At 40.6% G+C, this 21,037-nt stretch overlaps 1 protein-coding gene across 1 annotated transcript in view; it reads left to right on the top strand.

Moving 5' to 3' along the window:
• Positions 1 to 21,037, top strand: part of LOC121574839 (golgin subfamily A member 7B) — a 67,822-nt gene that overhangs the window by 6,297 nt on the left and 40,488 nt on the right. Inside the window, exons 2-3 of the mRNA XM_041887466.2 lie at positions 18,897 to 19,022; positions 20,335 to 20,487. Of these exons, the coding sequence (XP_041743400.2) occupies positions 18,897 to 19,022; positions 20,335 to 20,487 (279 nt within the window). The remainder of the gene's footprint in view (positions 1 to 18,896; positions 19,023 to 20,334; positions 20,488 to 21,037) is intronic.

The raw sequence follows: 21,037 nt of genomic DNA, 5'->3' as shown, positions 1-21,037 counted from the left end.
TGTGGAAGAACTAGACAGGCCTGCACAGAGCCCTGACCTCAACCCCATCTAACACCTTTGGGATGAATTGGAACGCCGACTGCGAGCCAGGCCTAATTCCCCAACATCAGTGCCCGACCTCACTAATGCTCTTGTGGCTGAATGGAAGCAAGTCCCCGCAGCAATATTTCAACATCTAGTGGAAAGCCTTCCCAGAAGAGTGGAGGCTGTTATAGCAGCAAAGGGGGACCAACTCCATATTAATGCCCATGATTTTGGAATTAGATGTTCGATGAGCATGTGTCTACATACATTTGGTCATGTAGTGTACATTTCCTAATGTTTTGCTTGAAGTTAATCTTGCATTTTACCAGAGAAAAGTAGGCTACGCCGAGAAAAGCACTGTAGAAATGTAGCTATACATCAGTCAGACCGCTGTCTGCTAATTTAATGCCCGTTCGTGAATTCTCTTCCAAGTGGAGAAGTGCAACTGAAGCACAAAATGTGTCTGATGCCGAGCAGAAATTACATTAAGAAGCATTTTAGATCTGCGTTTACAAAACGCAGCAAGATATTTCTTATGCATTTACATTTTCTTTCTGCGTGAAAAACGCAAAATTCTACGTTAACCGGACCCCTGAGCAAGTACATGAATACCCTGAAATATATCTATAATATGCAGCTTGACAATACCATTTACAGTTTCAATTTCAAGCTTCATAACATCTTTGTATTTCATGCTATTCAAATTCCTGTAGCTACCTCATCACTCTCAAAGGCAACATCGAGGAAAGAAGAAGAACGCTTGTTGTGGTAAACAAGCAACAGAAGGATGGAGAGAAAAAAAGATGGAAGGAGGAATAACCTGAGGTAGAGAAAGAAACAGTAATCTCATGGGACTGACTGAGGATTGCCTGAGCCTGGCTCTCTTCTTCTCTCTCCCTCTCCTCTTTTCCCCTCTGGCATTTTATGAGAAATAAAGCAAAGATGATAAATTCATGAGTAGTGGCCTTGGAGGCATCTACTGTACGTGTGTGCGTGTTCATGATTAGTGTCATGCTTACGGTTGCACAAATGCAGCTTTCCTCCTGTGCGGTTAGCTGAGTACAGAATGTGTGCCAAACCTACTTAGCCTATTGTTTAGATTACACGGCCTCCAATGAATATGACGGACATGGTTTTGAACCCCAGTCGCCTAAGAGCCTCAACAACATTTTGGGAGCTAACACGATTCCTCAGGCCTAAAGCAATGTTAGTCATGCGAGCGTAGTTCACCAAACCACCTCTGCACATGAAAGGTTCTAGTTTAGCTCAGTTGGGAGGAGCATAGTGCTATCTAATGCTAAGGTCATTGGTATAATTCACACAGATCACTTACACATTCTGCAATGACTGTTTGTAATGTCTTGTGTTGTAACAGCATGTAAAGTTTCTAATTTTTTTTATTTTAGTTAATTTTTTAGGGGGTAGATCAGCTTTAATATTTCAGATAGATTGTAACTTCCATCAATGAAATTGTCTGCATCACTTCCAATCCCCCACATGTTTTCTTTCTCGTAGCTCAATTGGTAGAGCATGGCGCTTGTAACGCCAGGGTAGTGGGTTTGATCACCGGGACCACCCATACGTAAAAATTGATGCACACATGACTGTAAATCACTTTGGATAAAAGCGTCTGCTAAATGGCATATTATTATATATACATCCATACACACACACATATCCTTAAAAAAATTATATTTCCCTTCATTACTTTCCAACCCCACCACCCCTTCCGCAATTGGAGTAAACTAGTGAACAACAACGCTTAGGCCTCTACTTCCAGCCCATACATACTATATACATTTTATGGACACAGTCAAATTCTACAATAATTATATTTAGTTTGTTTTTACTCCTGAACTTCCTCCGATTATTATCAACTATTTTGCAATCTATATGGGACGGCTGTCAATCCTTTGGTCCTTAAATGAAACTGGTATACTTTTTTAGTTATCACAATTTTCTTTAACTAATTATATTCTTTAATGCAAGGCCGACAGACAAGTTCCTTACTTTTTCCCCCTTCCACTTTCCTTTTCCATTTTTGCGGTAATGCTGCAATTATTTTGTTGTAATTTTGGGTAGAGCAGACATTTCCATATGTCCTCCGAATTCATATTCATTATATAAATAGGCCCGTTTAATTTTGTCTGGCTTGCTGTTCCAAATAAAATGGAATATTTTTTTCTCATATCATTTCAAAAACTGTTCGCTAGGCGTAGGCAAGACCATAAGCAAATAGGTAAACTGGGATAATACTAAAGAGTTAATCAGGGTGATTTTTCCACAAATTGACAGGTATTTACCTTTCCATGGTAGCAAGATCTTATCTATTTTTGCTAACTTTCTATTAAAATGTGTTGGAGTGAGATCATTTATTTCATTTGGGATATGTATTCCGAGTATATCCACATCACCATCAGACCATTTTATTGGTAAACTACATGGTAATGTACACATTTTATTTTTTTGTGATCCAATACATAATATAGTACATTTATCATAATTTGGTTGTAATCCAGAGAGGTTAGAAAATGTATCTAGATCCTCTATGAAGCTGTGGAGGGATTCAAGTTGTGGATTTAAAAGAAAACGTGAATCATCAGTGTACAATGACACCTTTGTTTTTATTCCCTGGATTTCTAATCCCTTGATATTATTGTTGGATCTGATTTTAATAGCTAACATTTCGATGGCAATAATAAATAGATATGCCGATAGTGGACAACCTTGTTTCACTCCTCTTGACAGTTTAAAACATTCTGAGAAATAGCCATTATTTACTATTTTACACCTAGGGTTACTATACATGATTTTAACCCAATTTATAAGAGATTGTCCAAAATTGAAATGCTCCAGGCATTTACAGTGAGGGAAAAAAGTATTTGATCCCCTGCTGATTTTTTACGTTTGCCCACTGACAAAGACATGATCAGTCTATAATTTTAATGGTAGGGTTATTTGAACAGTGAGAGACAGAATAACAACAAAAACATCCAGAAAAACTCATGTCAAAAATGTTATAAATTGATTTGCATTTTAATGTGGGAAATAAGTATTTGACCCCCTCTCAATCAGAAAGATTTCTGGCTCCCAGGAGTTTTTTATACAGGTAACGAGCTGAGATTAGGAGCACACTCTTAAAGGGAGTGCTCATAATCTCAGCTTGTTACCTGTATAAAAGACACCTGTCCACAGAAGCAATCAATCAATCAGATTCCAAACACTCCACCATGGCCAAGACCAAAGAGCTCTCCAAGGATGTCAGGGACAAGATTGTAGACCTACACAAGGCTGGAATGGGCTACAAGACCATCGCCAAGCAGCTTGGTGAGAAGGTGACAACAGTTGGTGCGATTATTCGCAAATGGAAGAAACACAAAAGAACAGTCAGTCTCCCTCGGCCTGGGGCTCCATGCAAGATCTCACCTCTTGGAGTTGCAATGATCATGACAACGGTGAGGAATCAGCCCAGAACTACACGGGAGGATCTTGTCAATGATCTCAAGGCAGCTGGGACCATAGTCACCAAGAAAACAATTGGTAACACACTACGCCGTAAAGGACTGAAATCCTGCAGTGCCCGCAAGCTCCCCCTGCTCAAGAAAACACATATACAGGGCCGTCTGAAGTTTGCCAATGAACATCTGAATGATTCAGAGGAGAACTGGGTGAAAGTGTTGTGGTCAGATGAGACCAAAATGGAGCTCTTTCGCATCAACTAAATTCGCCGTGTTTGGAGGAGGAGGAATGCTGCCTATGACCCCAAGAACACCATCCCCACCGTCAAACATGGAGGTGGAAACATTATGCTTTGTGGGTGTTTTTCTGCTAAGGGGACAGGACAACTTCACCGCATCAAAAGGGACGATGGACAGGGCCATGTACCGTCAAATCTTGGGTAAGAACCTCCTTCCCTCAGCCAGGGCATTGAAAATGGGTCGTGGATGGGTATTCCAGCATGACAATGATCCAAAACACACGACCAAGGCAACAAAGGAGTGGCTCAAGAAGAAGCACATTAAGGTCCTGGAGTGGCCTAGCCAGTCTCCAGACCTTAATCCCATAGAAAATCTGTGGAGGGAGCTGAAGGTTCGAGTTGCCAAACGTCAGCCTCGAAACCTTAATGACTTGGAGAAGATCTGCAAAGAGGAGTGGAACAAAGTCCCTCCTGAGATGTGTGCAAACCTGGTGGCCAACTACAAGAAACGTCTGACCTCTGTGATTGCCAACAAGGGTTTTGCTACCAAGTACTAAGTCATGTTTTGCAGAGGGGTCAAATACTTATTTCCCTCATTAAAATGCAAATCAATTTATAACATTTTTGACATGCGTTTTTCTGGATTTTTTTGTTGTTATTCTGTCTCTCGCTGTTCAAATAAACCTACCATTAAAATTATAGACTGATCATGTTTTTGTCAGTGGGCAAACATATGAAATCAGCAGGGGATCAAATACTTTTTTCCCTCACTGTATATATAACCCCCAGTCGTACTTTATCTAATGCCTTTTCGAAGTCTGCTATGAATAGTAGGCCTGGTTTCCCATATTTTTCATAGTGTTCTATTTTTTCCAGTACTTGCCTTATATTATCTCCAATGTATCACCCATGTAAAAAACCTGTCTGATTAGAATGAATAATGTCCGACAATACCTTTTTAATTCTATGCGCTATACATTTTGCTAGGATTTTTGCATCACAACACTGAAGTGTAAGGGGCCTCAACTTTATATTTTCCACTTGTATCCTGTTTCAGTAATAATGAAATCAGACGTTCTTCTTGAGTGTCTGATAATCTACCATTTACATAGGAGTGGTTAAAACATGCTAATAACGGTCCTCTGAGTATATCAAAAAAGGTTTGGTATACCTCGACTGGTATGCCATCCAACCCTGGAGTTTTCCCGGACTTAAAGTCTTTAATTGCATCCAGAAGTTCCTCCTCTGTAATTTCACCTTCACATGAGTCTTTCTGTATGGCTGTAAAATTTACATTATCAATAGAAAAAATCTATCTACAATTTGCTTCAGTTAGAGGAGATGGAGGCGACTGAAATGAAAACATATGCTTAAAGTACTTTTTTTCCTCTTTCAAAATATCATTTGGTGAATCATGGGTGACTCCATCATTTGTAACCAGATTCAATAAATTATTTTTGGTAGCATTCCTATGTTGAAGATAAAAAAATAATTTGGGGCATTTTCCCCCATATTCCATCCAGTTTGCTTTATTTTGATAATATATTACACTTGATCTGTCTTGAATAAGTTTCTCCATTTCTTTTAGTTTTTCCTCTAATTTATTCTGAGCCTCTATGTTACAGTTTTTATTGCTATCTATCTGTTCTGTTAGACCTTCTATTTAAAGTTGTCCCATACAATAAGGGGATTTGCTGTACCTATGTTATGTCGGATAAAATCTGTTATAAATTCCTCTGTCCTAGTTAAAAACAAGTTATCATCCAATAGGCTTTGATTAAATTTCCAATATCCTCGCCCACGTGGAAATTCAGTAAGAGTAATGTATATGCCAATTATATGATGGTCCGACCGCATTCTGTCCCCTATCAACACTTTTTTAAACTTTTGGTGCCAACGAGAATTACATAAGAAAGAAGTCAAGACGATTAGCTTGATTGAGTCTCTGCCATGTATATCTCACTAGATCAGCCTCCATATATCTACCTGTTCTAATGTATCCATGACATTCACGATTTCCTGAAGAGCATGAGGGTGATTGTTTGTAGTGTGATTTCCTTTACGGTCCATTGAGCTATTTAAAACTGTATTATAATCTCCCACCATAATAATAGAGTCTTGAATTGCTTGCAGAGTTGATAATTTACTATATATATTGTCAAAGAAGTGTGGATCATCATTATTTGGTCCGTAAAGGTTAATGAGCCATATTTGTTTATGGTCCAATAACATACTTAAAATAATCCATCTACCTTGCATATCTGTTTGGACAATTTGCACATTCGGATCGAAATTACTGTTCATTAATATCATCACCCCTTTTGAGTTTCTTTGCCCATGGGAGAAGTATATTTCGCCCCCCCCATTCCTTTTTCCACGCAACTTCATCTAGAATTGTTGAATGAGTTTCCTGTAAACAAAATATATTATATTCCTTCTCTTGGAGCCATGTAAATATTGTTCTTCTTTTGTTATTATCTGCTAAGCCATTACAATTATAACTGGCTATACTTATTTCACCACATACCATAATGGGATACACGTTTCAAATCTATTTATCATTATATATGTTTGTAAATTTACCAATAAAAAATACCATAGCGATTGACTGTCCATATAGCTGTACCATGATATTTGCATTGCTACTAAGTAACCCTCCAATTGTTCTCCACTAATTCCCCCGCTAAAGCCCCTCCCCATCCCAAGTTGGGCCGTCATCCCAGTGATCAGCATACCACCCCCGTCCCCCCGAATCCCTAGGCCCCCGAGAGGCCAGGACCCATCCATCGAAAACAGCACACAGTGCCACCCACAAAACAGAAGCAGGTCAACCGCCAAAAGCATTTCCAATGCTCTCACCTCAATATATATATATATCCATTCAAATATCTTGCATATCTTATTTTCCATCATTATCGATTAATATGCGTAATAATGTCGGCAGTTCATGCGTAGGATTTTAACCTATAACCCGGATTGCCATTGTATTACATTACATTTTTGACAAGCAATTATTATTTTAGCAAACAATTATTGTGGTTCATCCTATATTCTCCCTAACATCCTTACCCCCTTGCAACAGATGTGGGATAAACATACACGCACATACTCTAACACACTCAAACCTTAACTCCACAATCAACCATAAGATCAGATGCTCAACGGTTGTTAAATCCCAGAGCCCAACTCAAGAAAGGACCTGATTTACGAATGCATATACAGTTACAGCTGTTTGAGAAAGCATGCAAGATTGAGCAACAATGGACAACAATGTGAGATTTGAGCAATCTATTTAATCTATGTCAAGTCCTAGGTGATGGAGATCAGATCCACCCTCTTCACCTGAGACACAAACACTCTGGTACCCCGTTGTAACCATTTTTCCCAAGCATCTCCGTGCAGTCAGACCTTTGATTATTTTGTGCCACTTGGGCCACAATAATAAGCCCCCTCTCTGATTGTCTGAGTGTGACCCCCTCCCCATGGGTTACTGCAGCCAGTGTTGCCAGCACTGCCACTACCTGGGTGGAATCCCCACCGGCTAGGTACAAGGTCGTCAAGGTTCTCATTAGCAGCTTTGAGAATTTCCTTGTATATTATGCTCTCCCATCAGGGGGCTCTGGCTTTGTAGGACCAACCCTGCCAGGCAGGCTCAGAATCTTGAGAGGGCGGTGCTGCTCAAGTAGGTCTCTGACCGCATTTTTTTCTTCTGTTTAGGCTGCATATAGGCAACTCACAGCAGGTCCATAAAACAGATGGGTACTTCTCTTTGGTGTATGGGTCACTCAGGTGGGTGTCTAGGATATAGGGTTGGGGATCGTTCCATCATGATAGGACAATAAAAAAATAGATTAGATGTATACTATATTTTAAAATGTATATCCCTCATCTGCACAAAATTGAAAGCTCTCTCTCACAACCCCTGCTCACTCTCTTAATGCCACACTTATTCAAACACAAAAACGCACACCATACCTTCCATCACAATTCATCCACACGTACCCACATACTGTGCCTTCTATGTCTTCTGTTCGCTATGTTTTTATCTCCACTATGTTGATTGAGTACATGTGTTCTAATTAGTTGTATTTGAAGATGTATTATTTTGCTTGTTCTCTTTTCTTGTAATACCGTTTTATCCTTTTATAAAATACTATACATACTATAAATGTTCTTTATTATTACAATCCCTACCATGGCTAGTATTGGGTGCTCCATTATTCGACTCCTCTATTAGAACTTTCAGAATAGCCATGGAGTAGTCTTTGTGTCGCGGTACATTTGGTTGTCAATAAACTGTTTATTGACAACGAGAGCAACATGCTTCCCTTTTAATCTATTTTCCTTGAAGAATGGGTACAGAACTTTGCGCCGTTCTGCAATCTCCATCGGGAACTGATCATTCATTCCTATTTTGGTGCCAGCAAGTCTTTTACCTAGGCTTTTAACCATTACTTTATCCTTAAAAAAAGCAAATTTGGCAACGATTGGACGCTCATATCTCTGTCCTCTTTGTCCGAAACGGTGTACACGTTCGAGTTGGATGTTATCGACAGCCTCGAGTGGGATTTGAAGCGCTGTTAGAAAGAAGTCCTTCACAATAGGCTTGGTTACCTATCTCTCTTTTTCCTGGATACCCGTAAGTACTAGATTTTCTCTCATCGATCTAGTTTGCATGTCTAGTAAGGCTTCTCTCAGAAAGTTGTTCTCATTTTTAAGTTCCTTAACGTCCGTTTCTATCTTAGTGACTGTCTCTTTTAGTTTTTTTGTATCTTTCTCCATTATCGCAGCTTGTCACTCATTTCAAGACTCGCCTTCAACTCTTTTACATCATTACTGACCAACTCTAGTATGCCCAGTTTGTCATTTATCGACTTCAACAGGTCGCTTTCCACACTTACCAGTCCCAGTGGTGAAAAGCATAAATCGTCTGTATCAGTCGACGAGTCGCGTTTTCTCTTGGAGATTGATTCTCCTTGTTTATCTTCTGTCATGTTTGGGTGTTGCGTGTTGTTGTAATATTTGTCGATAAATATCTCTAGCCTTATAATTTGTTTTGTGTTATTATCCAGATTGAATGTTATTACCCTCGAATATATGAAGTGCTAATATTTAGTCTAACTTACTGATATTGAATATTATGTTTTTATCTTGAGGTGATTTTTACCGCTGTTTGTTCAATACGCCATCTTGTCTACCGGAAGCCTGCCCACCTGTAAAGTTACTCTTTGTAAACATATGCCAATGAGGAGAATGTTTGTTAGCAGGCTGTCCGCAGTTTTCAGTTCTATCGGTCGATATTGATTTGATTGTACAGAGCTTTGTGTCTCTAGGAAAAGAGAAGGTACTGATATCTGTATGCCTGCAAGTCCATAGTCATATCTCTCTCTCTCTGTCTCTCTTTCTCTCTCTCTCTGCTCCGTCTCTTAATTATTTATTTTCTCCCCCCCGCTCTCTCTCTATTTATATCTAACTCTGTACTTAGGCCCGTTTCCGTTGCTGTTAGGACAGATTATTTCATGCTTCCCCTAGCAACAGTGTAGGACCAAGTAATTAGTATGGTAATTACATCACTGTTAATAAGATCTTAATGAGGTCTTGGTCACTGTGAGTTTGATCTTTAACAATGTTTATAGCACAAATAATGTTATTATGTCATTGTCAACAATATTTTTTATCGGTGTGTTTGTTTGTATGTGTGTGTGTGTGTGTGTTTGTCCGTTTGTGTGTTTGATGTGTTGTGAAATGAGTGACTGTGATTGGAACATGCCGATATGTTTGCTTTCTGTTTGGAAATACTATGTGGTACCAACACACAGACACACACACACACACACACACACACACACACACACACACGGGGGGGATATTACCCTCTAATGAGGCTTTGTCAGATAAATTAGTGTATAAACTTCTGCTGATATCTAATGTCTATTAATAGAAAGGGAGAGAAAGAAAGTGGGATGGAGGGAGAGGCGATGATGGTAAAAAGGATATTTAGAGCCACTGAGGGAGAAAGGGATGGCAGAGAGATGGAAGGAGCGAGGGATGAAGGGAGGCAGGAATGGAGGGAGATGCGATTGTGGCCACTGAGAGCGACTGAGAGATCCAAGACTTTAAGGGGACTGTACTGTATTGTGTCTGGATGCTTTCACCTGCCTGTTTTAGATGAAAGTGGTGAAATGGGAGGTTTTCATCTTGAAATAAGTTCCAGTAAGATGACCAACTACCTCTCACAGTCTCACGTCAGAATTAGACGTTCATCCATGTTTCTCAAACATAACATTTCAAAGTTGTTTCAAACGTCAAATTTCGAAGTGTTTAGGGTTAAGTTTAGGCATTAACCTACTTGAAAGTAACATTGCTCACTGTTGCCCGTAGTGGCCGGTTTCCACGTCATCTCCCGACAAGGGCTGTTACGGTGACCGTATTACCGCCACACAGGCAGTCACGAGTCATGATGGCAGTCAAATTCCATGTGACTGTTTAGTAAAGGTAATTAGGCTTCTCCAAGCTCTGAACCTGCTGATGGTCATTTATAGCCTACTAAACTTGCTAACTGCCTGGTACTCCGCACTCTATTGTCCCGCTAATCACTCTGACATCAATGCAAATGTTATCGAAAATCTAATCAAACACTTCATGAGAGCCCATGAGCCCATGAGCTCATTTTGCGCAACATTTCTATAGTCTATGCAATTGCGTGAGAAAACAGAGTGATGGCCTCTATTAAAAAGAGGAAGATCCCATCAGCTTTCTATAGGCTAGGCCTACTATATTTATTTCTCAACCGTCCTAATATTAAGGACATTGCTTTTCTTTAAAGAGGAGTAAAGCCTACCTGGCTGGCATGAAAATTAACCACGAGAAAAGCGTCCTCCAATCGCTATTTAAGTGCATAGATTACATATATTTTTCCCGCTGCCCCTGTTTCGAGACAGGTGCATGATAATGGTCTATTCTAAATCAAAACAAGTTTCACACATATATTATTTAGGATATGTAAAGACAAGATTAAATCAAGAGTAGTGTGATGGGTGACAATATTAGCCTATCACTTGTGAATTATATATTATCACTTGTGAATAATGCCCAGCTTAAGGCAAACAGCGCATGCTTGTTTTTGCGACTTTTTCTAAACATAGTCACACACCTCATGAAGCCTAGCCCATAGGCCTATATGTTTTGATAAGGTTTGTAGCACGACTAAAGTGGCCAAATAACTTCTTAAAATGAAGCACATTCATCCACTTTATAATGGCTGTAGAGCCTAACTGGCATACATACGGAGTTTCAAGTTTGGGGAAGATAATGTTCACCATAAAAATGCACCTTTATAATAAAAGCACTACATGCATAATCGCATTTGTGATCACTTTTGAGAATGGTGTTTTCCTGCTAATGGAACATTCGTGCTTGTAGCCTACTGCTGAGTGTGCATTGCTGCGCTTATAATGTGACGAAATAGCCTAATAGTTTATCAACATTTTAAGCTAAATGTTCTGATCTGTTGCATCAGGCTCATTGTTTAAAACAGGTGTTTGTATGATAGTGGTTGTATTAATTGTCCCGGACTATGTTTGGAATATTTATTTCTCGCACAGGATAGAATAGGTCAACTTTTGTACTATGGTGGATAGTAGATTGACATAGGCTAGTGCTTTTGCTGTTCGTTAGGCCTACTCATCTTATTGGCTGACGAAAAGTAAATGTGGAAAGTTCTTCCAATATCTTCAATAAGCGCCTCGGAATTGGATAAGGACGTGCGCAGTTGCGTCCCCGATGTGTCTGTCTTCACTTGTAGCCTGTGAGAAAGATCCAATCAAGTGACTGAGAGCCATGTGAGAGGTGCTTCGGAACACGCAGCGGGGAGAAGGAAATTATAATTATTATATTCCGCCCAAGGGCATAACGGCTACTGGCCGATTATGGCCACACAAAGTGTGTGCAGCCGGAAGTGCTTGTCAAATTGTGAATGAGAGACTGAAGTGTGTACAGCCTGTGCAAAAAACAAAGCAGAGCTCATGCCTTTCATGCAACCTTTTTCAAATCATCATTAGTCGCATCATGCAGCCTTAGAATGTATTAAAAATCAGAACATACAGCCCAACATTTGTATCACAACTAAAGTTACATAAATAACTCTAAATTAAGCATATAGGAGTACCTGTGTCTTTGTTAACTGCTCAACACAGAATAGCCGCATGTGCACACTCCCTCTCGTTTGGAGAAAATATCCTTAATGTTTTATTCAGCTATGTTCAATTGTATTCTTCATACTATAAAACAAAATAAAATAATGCTATGGAATTCTAAGCAAATCTTGTCTGCTAAATTAACTAGTGTAGCCCACAGCCATATGGCATAGCCAGATCAGGGCCTAACATATGGACAATGCAGAGTATGCTATTCTGTTCATATCATGTTTCTTTAGGCCTGTCTAAAATAAATAATGGGTTTATTGTGATGGTGTAAGCTATATTACATGGATTTATTAGACGTTTTAAATTGTAGATGTTCCAAAGGTCTGCATCAGTGGCTTGTGTGGAAGACAGGAGATGCTAAATGTGTTTATGTTAATTAACGGTCAATTACCGTGAGACCGGCAGTTATTTGCTTGACAATCACCAGCTGACATGGATTGTCGTCGAATACTGACTTGTATCGCGGGTGACCTGGCTGAGATGAAAGCACAAACTGTACAGTATTTACAAACCTACACCATCAGAAATAAAGGTTTAGACTTGTTCTTAAAGGGGTACAAACGCCTATAAGGTACATCCTTTGTACCTTTAGTTATAGGTACATAGTTGTAAACTTGCAATTCATACCTTAAAAGACCAATAGTGTACCGTAGGGGAGAAGATAGTACAGGTACAAAAGCGTAGCTTTAGAAAAGGTACAAATTTGCCTTTTTGTGGTACCACCACAGTGAAAAGGATGTTTGTTCCTTTTTCGTGGCAAAAATGTACCTCTAAAATTGTTTATTGGTGTTGTTTTAACACTGTAGCGTGTATAGGCTTATTTGCATATTTCCCAGGGTGCCTTTCCTTGACTGTGTCTGTCAGTGACAGAGACTTGTTACATTCAATGGCTTTCAGTTCTTTATCCTTTGCAAAGTGAGTGCCTAAGTGAATATTTTAACATTAAAATTAAACTGCATTACATACATGTACAGGTAACTGCCAAAATAAAGAAAATACCAACATAATGTGTCTAAATAGGACGTTGGGCCACCACGAGCCAGAACAGCTTTAACGCACCTTGGCATAGATTCTACAAGTGTCTGGAACTGTTTTGGAGGGATGTGACCCCATTGTTGAGAATTGGGTTGAGATCTGGTGACTGGGATGGCCATGGCACTTTGACAGCCTAGTTTTACCCCAACACAGTGGTCTGAAACTCCTGGTTTTCAGACTACATTGGACAAGTTACATTATGCTGGCTTGCAAAGTGATATGTACTTCCTATTGGAATCCAGTCAGTTAGGATAAACACAAATACGAACTTTTAAGGTGGGAAAATGTGATAAATGAGACTACCTAAAGGGGAACAACCATCAGGTATGAACTGCAAGTCCAACTAACAGACCACATCATTTCAACATGGACATTTGGGTAATATTTGGTTGAGATGTTGATCAATGAGATTTCAACCTTTATTCACCCACTCAAAAAGACAGCCAGAGGTTGGATTCCCATTGTGTCATCACTATGCTTTCAACCATCTAAAACCAAATTCCAAAATGAAAAACAATGTCAGATTTTTTATATATTTATATATAACTTAATGTGTTACCACTGTGCTTCATCTAATAGTATAACCAAAGGACCTGGATTGCATAGATTACATTAAAAGTACATAGTGCAAGTGATCAATGCTGTTAGAGATAATGCGCAGATTATTATAGCAATTGTGAAGATCTCCACAGACCGGCAACATTTGCAACGTCCACTGAGCGGCGCAGAGACACCATTCAATGTGTGCAGACTCGTTACAACTTTTGCTTTAAGCACAAAGTGATTTTGTCCGTCTGTGACCAAGATAAAATGGTCTTGTTTAAATTCTATGACATTTTTTAGTATGTTTTCATGTTGAGAGCTCTAGATCCGGCTGAGAATATCACAGGCTGGACTGTCACTGTTTATATGCCATCACACAGGCTGGTCTCATTCGCTCAGAGGAAGCGCAAATCGATTATTTGTCTGGATAGGTCAGAACATTTGGCACGTCATTCCCTATGCAAATTTGGGGTCTGAAACCTGACACTTCAAGTCAGCCCCGCTGAGAGAGTGGGAGCGGAGAGCAGACAGATGGGGATTTCTGGCACTATAAGGCACGGGATCCTACAACGTTCACAGAGCGCTTTGTACACCAAAATGTCAGTTGGAATCAGTCCAGAACCGCTCAAAGTTCCCCATATAGGGGACTTAACATCTAAGAGGTCATCTAAGTGTTGTGCATAGAGTATGTGTTGTAACTTCTATTCATGTTATCTTGAACATGCACGCTTTTCCTCAGAATGTGGCCATGGATGTGTTACTAATTTTAAGGTTGAATAAGTCCTGTTACATTAGTTTGTAAGATAGCCTTAACTTTGCTGTATTACAAAAGTAATATTGAATTGTGTTTGGTGACAACCAAATATCAACATTTAAAGGAGATGTATCTAATGCTTGGATAGTTTCATCTGAGCCACTGGCTTATATTCTTTAACTTCGATTTTTGGTTGAGTTGGAGATGGGAATCCAACATTTTTTTTTTTGCAATTATTAATTTGTAGACAAACTGGAATTAAAGCCAGACTAAATCAGTGGCACAGATAGAAATCAGTGGCACAAGCAGAATAAAGCCTACATGTTCTTCAAATGTTGATATGTGGTTGCGTTGACAATCAAACACAATTCAATATCCAGTTTACAAATTAATAATTTATATGTTGAATTCACGTCTCCATCTCAACCAAAAATCTAAATTAAAGAATGGGACTAAATCAAATCAAATCAAACTTGAAATGCACTTTTAAAGTTTGATTTGATTTAGTCCTATTCTTCAACTTAGATTTTTGGTTGCGATGGAGACGTGAATCAAACATATAAATTATTAACTTGAAGATTACATTTAAATCAACCAAAGCTTGAAACCCTAGGCCTGTATCGTCCATTTTTAGTTGAACCCTGGGTTGAATTGAAACAAGAGCTGTTGATGACATCGCAAATGCTATATTGGCCTAAATAGTATCATTGATGATATACTTATAAAGTATGGTTATATTTCATTTGTTCTGTTAAACTTACCCTTTGGTATGACTTCGATAGCAACAGTGAATGTAAGATCTGACGTTGTTTCAAGGTACAAATTCAGTATATTTTATACAAGGTTTGTCTATGTTGAAAATTGGTAACCATGATGATGTAATCCTGTGGTTGAATTTTCACCATCAAAACAACAGTTGCTGACTTGCGTTGAAACAACGTTGATTCAACCAGTTTGTGCCCAGTGGGGATGTTATTTATCTTTGTGTAGCATAAGATCAATCAATCAATATGCATGCAAAGACACACATTGAAACAAACAATTCTAAAAATGTACTTGCAATAGAGCATGCTGGGAGATATGATGAGGATGGGTGTGGTTTTTGAGAGTGTGTGATGATTGTACCTTTATATTCAGAATATTTGTTTAAAATGTTTTACCGTTATACTAGATTATCTGCACATGTACCCTAAAAGGTACTGAACAGTACCATGTGAGATTGTATGTGTACCTCTGAAGGTACATTATGTGTCGTTTGATATTTTTGTAACCCCAGGAACAATACTGTACCCTAACCGTATCCTTATTTCTCAGAGTGTAGAAAAGATAGTGAATGTAGAAGCGCAAATGTTCATTCTAAGATCATGTATCTTTAGGCTACATCATTGTTGTTAGATTCATTAACCTTAGCAGCTCCCAAAATATTGGCAAGAATCAATATAATCATCAGTCCTTGGCAGAAAAATACACACAATAATATTTTGTAAAATATCATATTTAAACGTCAACACTTCTGTCAAGGAAACACTTCGGAATTGAGGTAGAAATTACACACACTCATGTTGGATTGTTGTCCTTGTGTTCCTCTATAAATATAAACTTTGTGGACCCCTTGTCTCTGACTCCTCTCCTCACAGAGAGGTTAATAATCCTGTAATATTCACGGGACAAGCTGACTTTGACTCACTCACCTTCTCCAAACCTGAAGTATATAGCTGCGCTCCATTGGCACCCTATTCCCTATATAGTGCACTATTTTTGACCAGAGCCCTATGGGACCTGGTCAAAAGTAGTGCCCTATAAAGGGAAGGAGGTGCCATTTGGGATGCAGCCATTTAATATTTGGGTGGAATATAGTTGACTCAGGCACACTGTTCTGAAGTGGATCCTCTTAATTTTGGCTATTACTATAATTGTGCTGTTGATTGAGAGGGAATGTAATGGCAGCGAAAGCTGAGCCTGCACTGTTGTTGACAGATTAATGCAATATTGTGTGTGTGTGTGCGTGCGTGTGTGCTTATGCCGTTCATTTCCTCCTACGTTGTCTATTAACACAATAAGGCCCGAGGGGGTGAGTCTCCCGAGTGGCGCAGTGGTCTAAGGCACTGCATCGCAGTGCTAGCTGTGTCACTAGAGATCCTGGTTCGTATCCAGGCTCTGTCGTAGCTGGCCACGACCGGGAGACCCATGGGGCGGCGCACAATTGGCCCAGCGTCGTCCAGGGTAGGGGAGAGAATGGCCGGCAGGGATGTAGCTCAGTTGGTAGAGCATGGCATTTGCAATGTCAGGGTTGTGGGTTCGATTCCCACGGGGGTATAAAAAATAATGTATGCACTAACTGTAAGTCGCTCTGGATAAGAGCGTCTGCTAAATGACTAAAATGTAAATGTAAATGTATATTGGTGTGGTATATTGGCTAAACTGGGTGGTTCGAGCCCTGAATGCTGATTGGCTGACAGCCGTCGTATACCACGGGTATGACAAAACATTTATTTTTACTGCTATAATTATGTTGGTATCCAGTTTATAATAGCAATAAGGCACCTCGGGGCACCTCGTGCCTAAGAACAGCCCTTAGCCATGGTATATTTAAGCAATAAGGCCCGAAGGGGTGTGGTATATAGACTACCGGTCAAAAGTTTTATAATACCTACTCATCTAAGGGTTTTTCTTTATTTATTTTTTTTACAATTTTCTACATTGTAGAATAATAGTGAAGACATCAAAATTATGAAATAACACATATTGAAGAATCTCAAATATGTTTAACACTGTTTTGGTTACTACATGATTCCATATGTGTTATTTCATAGTTCTGATGTCTTCACTATTATTCTACAATGTAGAAAATAGTACAAATTATGAAAAACCCTTGAATGAGTAGGTGTCCTAAAACTTAGTAGTGTATATATTTTTATTTATTTAACTAGGCTAGGCAGTTAAGAACAAATTCTTATTTACAATGACGGCCTACCCCGGCCAAACCCAGACGACGCTGGGCCAATTGTGAGCCACCCTATGGGACTTCCAATAACGGCCGGATTGTGATACAGCCTGGAATCGAACCAGGGTCTGTGGTGACGCCTCTAGCACTGAGATGCACTGAGATGCAGTGCCTTAGACCGCTGCGCCACTCCGCGTTGTGTCGGGCATAAAAAAAAACCTTAGCCGTGGTATATTGGCCATATACCACACCCCCTCGGGCCTTATTGCTTAAATATACCACGGCTAAGGGCTGTTCTTAGGCACTACGTGAATCAGAGTGCCTGGATACAGTCCTTAGCCATGGTATATTGGCATGTACCACAAACCCCCGAGGTGATTTATTGCTATTATAAACTGGTTACCTACATTAATAGAACAGTAAACAATAATTTTTGCGTCATACCCGTGGTATATTGTCTGATATACACACGGCTGACATGCTGTATCAGCAAATCAGCATCCAGGACCCAAACTACCCGGTTTATAATATAAAATACCACACAGCTCAGTGAAACTGCCTGTAGAAATATGATATATCAATCCTTCTTTCAGTATCACGTTTTAGGGAAGACCCAGATGCAGACAGTGTTGAAGTAACAAACGTTTATTACTAGTACAGGGGGCAGGCAAAATGACAGGTCAAGGGCAGGCAGAGGTCAGTAATCCAGATCAGAGTCCAAAAGGTACAAAACGGCAGGCAGGGCCAGGGCAGGGTCAGGGCAGGCAGAAAACTAGAAAATAGGAACTTTAGAAAAGACAGGCGCAATGGGGAAACCGCTAGTAGGCTTGACGAACAAAACAAACTGGCAACAGACAAACAGAGAACACAGGTATAAATACACTGGGGATAATGGGGAAGATGGGCGACACCTAGAGGGGGGTGGAGACAATCACAAAGACAGGTGAAACAGATCAGGGTGTGACATTCAGTACTGTAAGTATGCTTGACTCTACTGGTAGGCTTCAGTTCTTTGTGGTTCAGAGACATTATTTTACTCACCTATTTCCATTCAGTGGCTGATGGGCAGTATAAGACAGACATAACATTGCAGTATTTTCTCAATTTCAATTTGTGTCAGTGTATTGTGTGTGTTTTTTCTCCTTGATCCTTGACAATCTCTGTTCCTCCCCTTCCTCCTCTCTCTCCCATCTCTCTCTGTTCCTCCCCTTCCTCCTCTCTCTCCCATCTCTCTCTGTTCCTCCCCTTCCTCCTCACTCTCCCATCTCTCTCTTTCTCCCCCCTATCTGTCTCTCCCATCTCTCTCTGTTCCTCCCCTTCCTCCTCTCTCTCCCATCTCTCTCTTTCTCCCCCTCTCTGTCTCTCCCATCTCTCTCTGTTCCTCCCCTTCCTCCTCTCTCTCCCATCTCTCTTTCTCCCCCTCTGTCTCTCCCATCTCTCTCTTTCTCCCCCTCTGTCTCTCCCATCTCTCTCTTTCTCCCCCTCTCTCTCTCCCATCTCTCTCTTTCTCCCCCTCTCTGTCTCTCCCATCTCTCTCTTTCTCCCCCCTCTCTCTCTCCCATCTCTCTCTTTCTCCCCCTCTCTCTCTCCCATCTCTCTCTTTCTCCCCCCTCTCTGTCTCTCCCATCTCTCTCTTTCTCACCCCTTCTCTCTCCAACATCGCTCTCTTTCTCCCCCCTTTCTCTTCCTCCACAGTTCCATAACCTCCAGGAGTTGAGGCAGAGTCCGTCTCTAGCCACCAAGGTGTTCATCCAGAGAGACTACAGCGAAGGAACCGTCTGCCGCTTCCAGACCAAGTTCCCGTCCGAGCTGGCCAGCAGGGTGAGCACTCACACACACGCACACACATGAACAAACTAACACACGCACACACACACACATACACATACACACACAAAGGCATGCATGCACACACACACACAGGCAGGTACATGATGCACACACGCACGCACACACACAAACACACACACGCACACACAGGGCGTTGAGCCACAGGAAGAGTGATGGGCCTGATGCGGTCACTAACAACTCAGTAGGGAGAGAGGGAAGAGAGAGAGAGAGAGAGAGAGAGAGAGAGAGAGAGAGGGGAGGGAGAGAAGGAAGAAGGAGGAGAGGAAGGGAGAAGATAAAAGATGTCAGCACAGGGACTATTTATGGATTCAGGCTCATACATCTCAATAACACAGAGAGGGAGGGAGGGAGAGGTGGATGAGAGGGCTTGGAAGGTGGGGTGTAGACGGAGAGGGAGATAGCAAAAATGGAGGTAGGGAGGAGGGTGGGTAGATCATTTTACATACAGAGATGGGGAGGGAAGTCTAAGGAGAGGGGGGAGGGAGAAGAAGAGGGATTTAGAAGGGAGGAGGGAGAGAGGTATCGTTTCAGGAACGGATAGCTTTGAGCGACTGAGATTATATGCAGTTCTGTCAGTAAATGACACTTCCATGCTATTTCCTCTCCAAATGTCCAAATCCAAGTACAGATGCAGTGTAACAAATTGATCATAGCACTGCTTTAAACCAGTGACAATACAAATGTCAGACAGGATGGGTATATTTGGCACTGTAAGATGTTGCTTTGAAACATTTAGACAAGAGTTATTTTTTACATTCTTAATATTGTGTGGCATTGCTTTGTCACTTCACTTTGTTTTCACATTTCTAGAATTGGAGCCTTTCAAGGTTCTTTCGTCCATCCTTGAATGCCACAAGTGACGCATGTGTTTCTAAATCGGTAGACGAAAGGGTATTTTGGAAGAACAGAATGTGACTGGTGGGGGGTAGTGTGTGTGTGTGTTTGTGCGTGCTTGTGTGTGTGTGTGTGTGTGTGTGTGTGTGTGTGTGTGTGTTTGTGTGGTGGTGGAAGAACAGCTTGTGTATCATGGCTCACAGTTTCACAAAAAAGCCTCGTGCTGGTATACATATGGCGTGTGTGTGTGTGTATGTTTGTGTAGCAGTCTCCTGACAGATGGAGCATTCATTCTTTAATAGTGCTGATTTGCTAACTGTGTGTGTGTGTGTGTGTGTGTGTGTGTGTGTGTGTGTGTGTGTGCGCACCTACGTGCCTGTTTGTGTGTGCTTGCATATGTACCTGTGTGCGTGTATGTGAATGCATGTGCATGTGTGTGTGTGTGTAGATCGAGCGGACGCTGTTCGAGGACACAGTAAAGACGTTGAACACCTACTATGCAGAGGCAGAGAAGGTCGGAGGCCAGTCCTACATGGAGGGATGTCTGGCGTGCGCTACAGCCTACTTCATCTTCCTCTGTATGGAGACACGCTATGAGAAGGTACCAAACACACACATACGCAAGAATGCACGCATGACCCCAGGAAGAATAGCAGCAGCTAATGGGGATCCCTAATAAATACAAATACACACACACACAGAGAGAGACACTTCGCTCTCCACTTCCCTTTGAAATTCGACGTATTATGGATGAACGTCTATTTGTGACGCATTAATTCCACGTGGATACAGGGTTAATTCCGCGTGGTTACAGGGTTAAAACAAAAACATCTCAAAGGTTAACAGCTTAGGGGTATGGTTTGGGGAAGGCTTTAAAAAAATGATTTAACATTTATTAACAGGGAAGACATATTGAGGCCAGGTCTCTTTTACAAATATATAAAAATATATATATATATACACTGCTCAAAAAAATAAAGGGAACACTTAAACAACACAATGTAACTCCAAGTCAATCACACTTCTGTGAAATCAAACTGTCCACTTAGGAAGCAACACTGATTGTCACACCCTGGCTCTGGGACTCTATATGTTGAGCCAGGGTGTGGATATTCTATAGGTTGTATTTCTGTGTTGGCCAGAGTGGTTCC

Source organism: Coregonus clupeaformis, chromosome 1 (assembly GCF_020615455.1).
Source record: "Coregonus clupeaformis isolate EN_2021a chromosome 1, ASM2061545v1, whole genome shotgun sequence".
Classification (NCBI taxonomy): Eukaryota; Metazoa; Chordata; class Actinopteri; order Salmoniformes; family Salmonidae; genus Coregonus; species Coregonus clupeaformis.
Note: the sequence above shows the minus strand (reverse complement) of the source record. Positions and strands in the feature narration are given on the sequence as shown.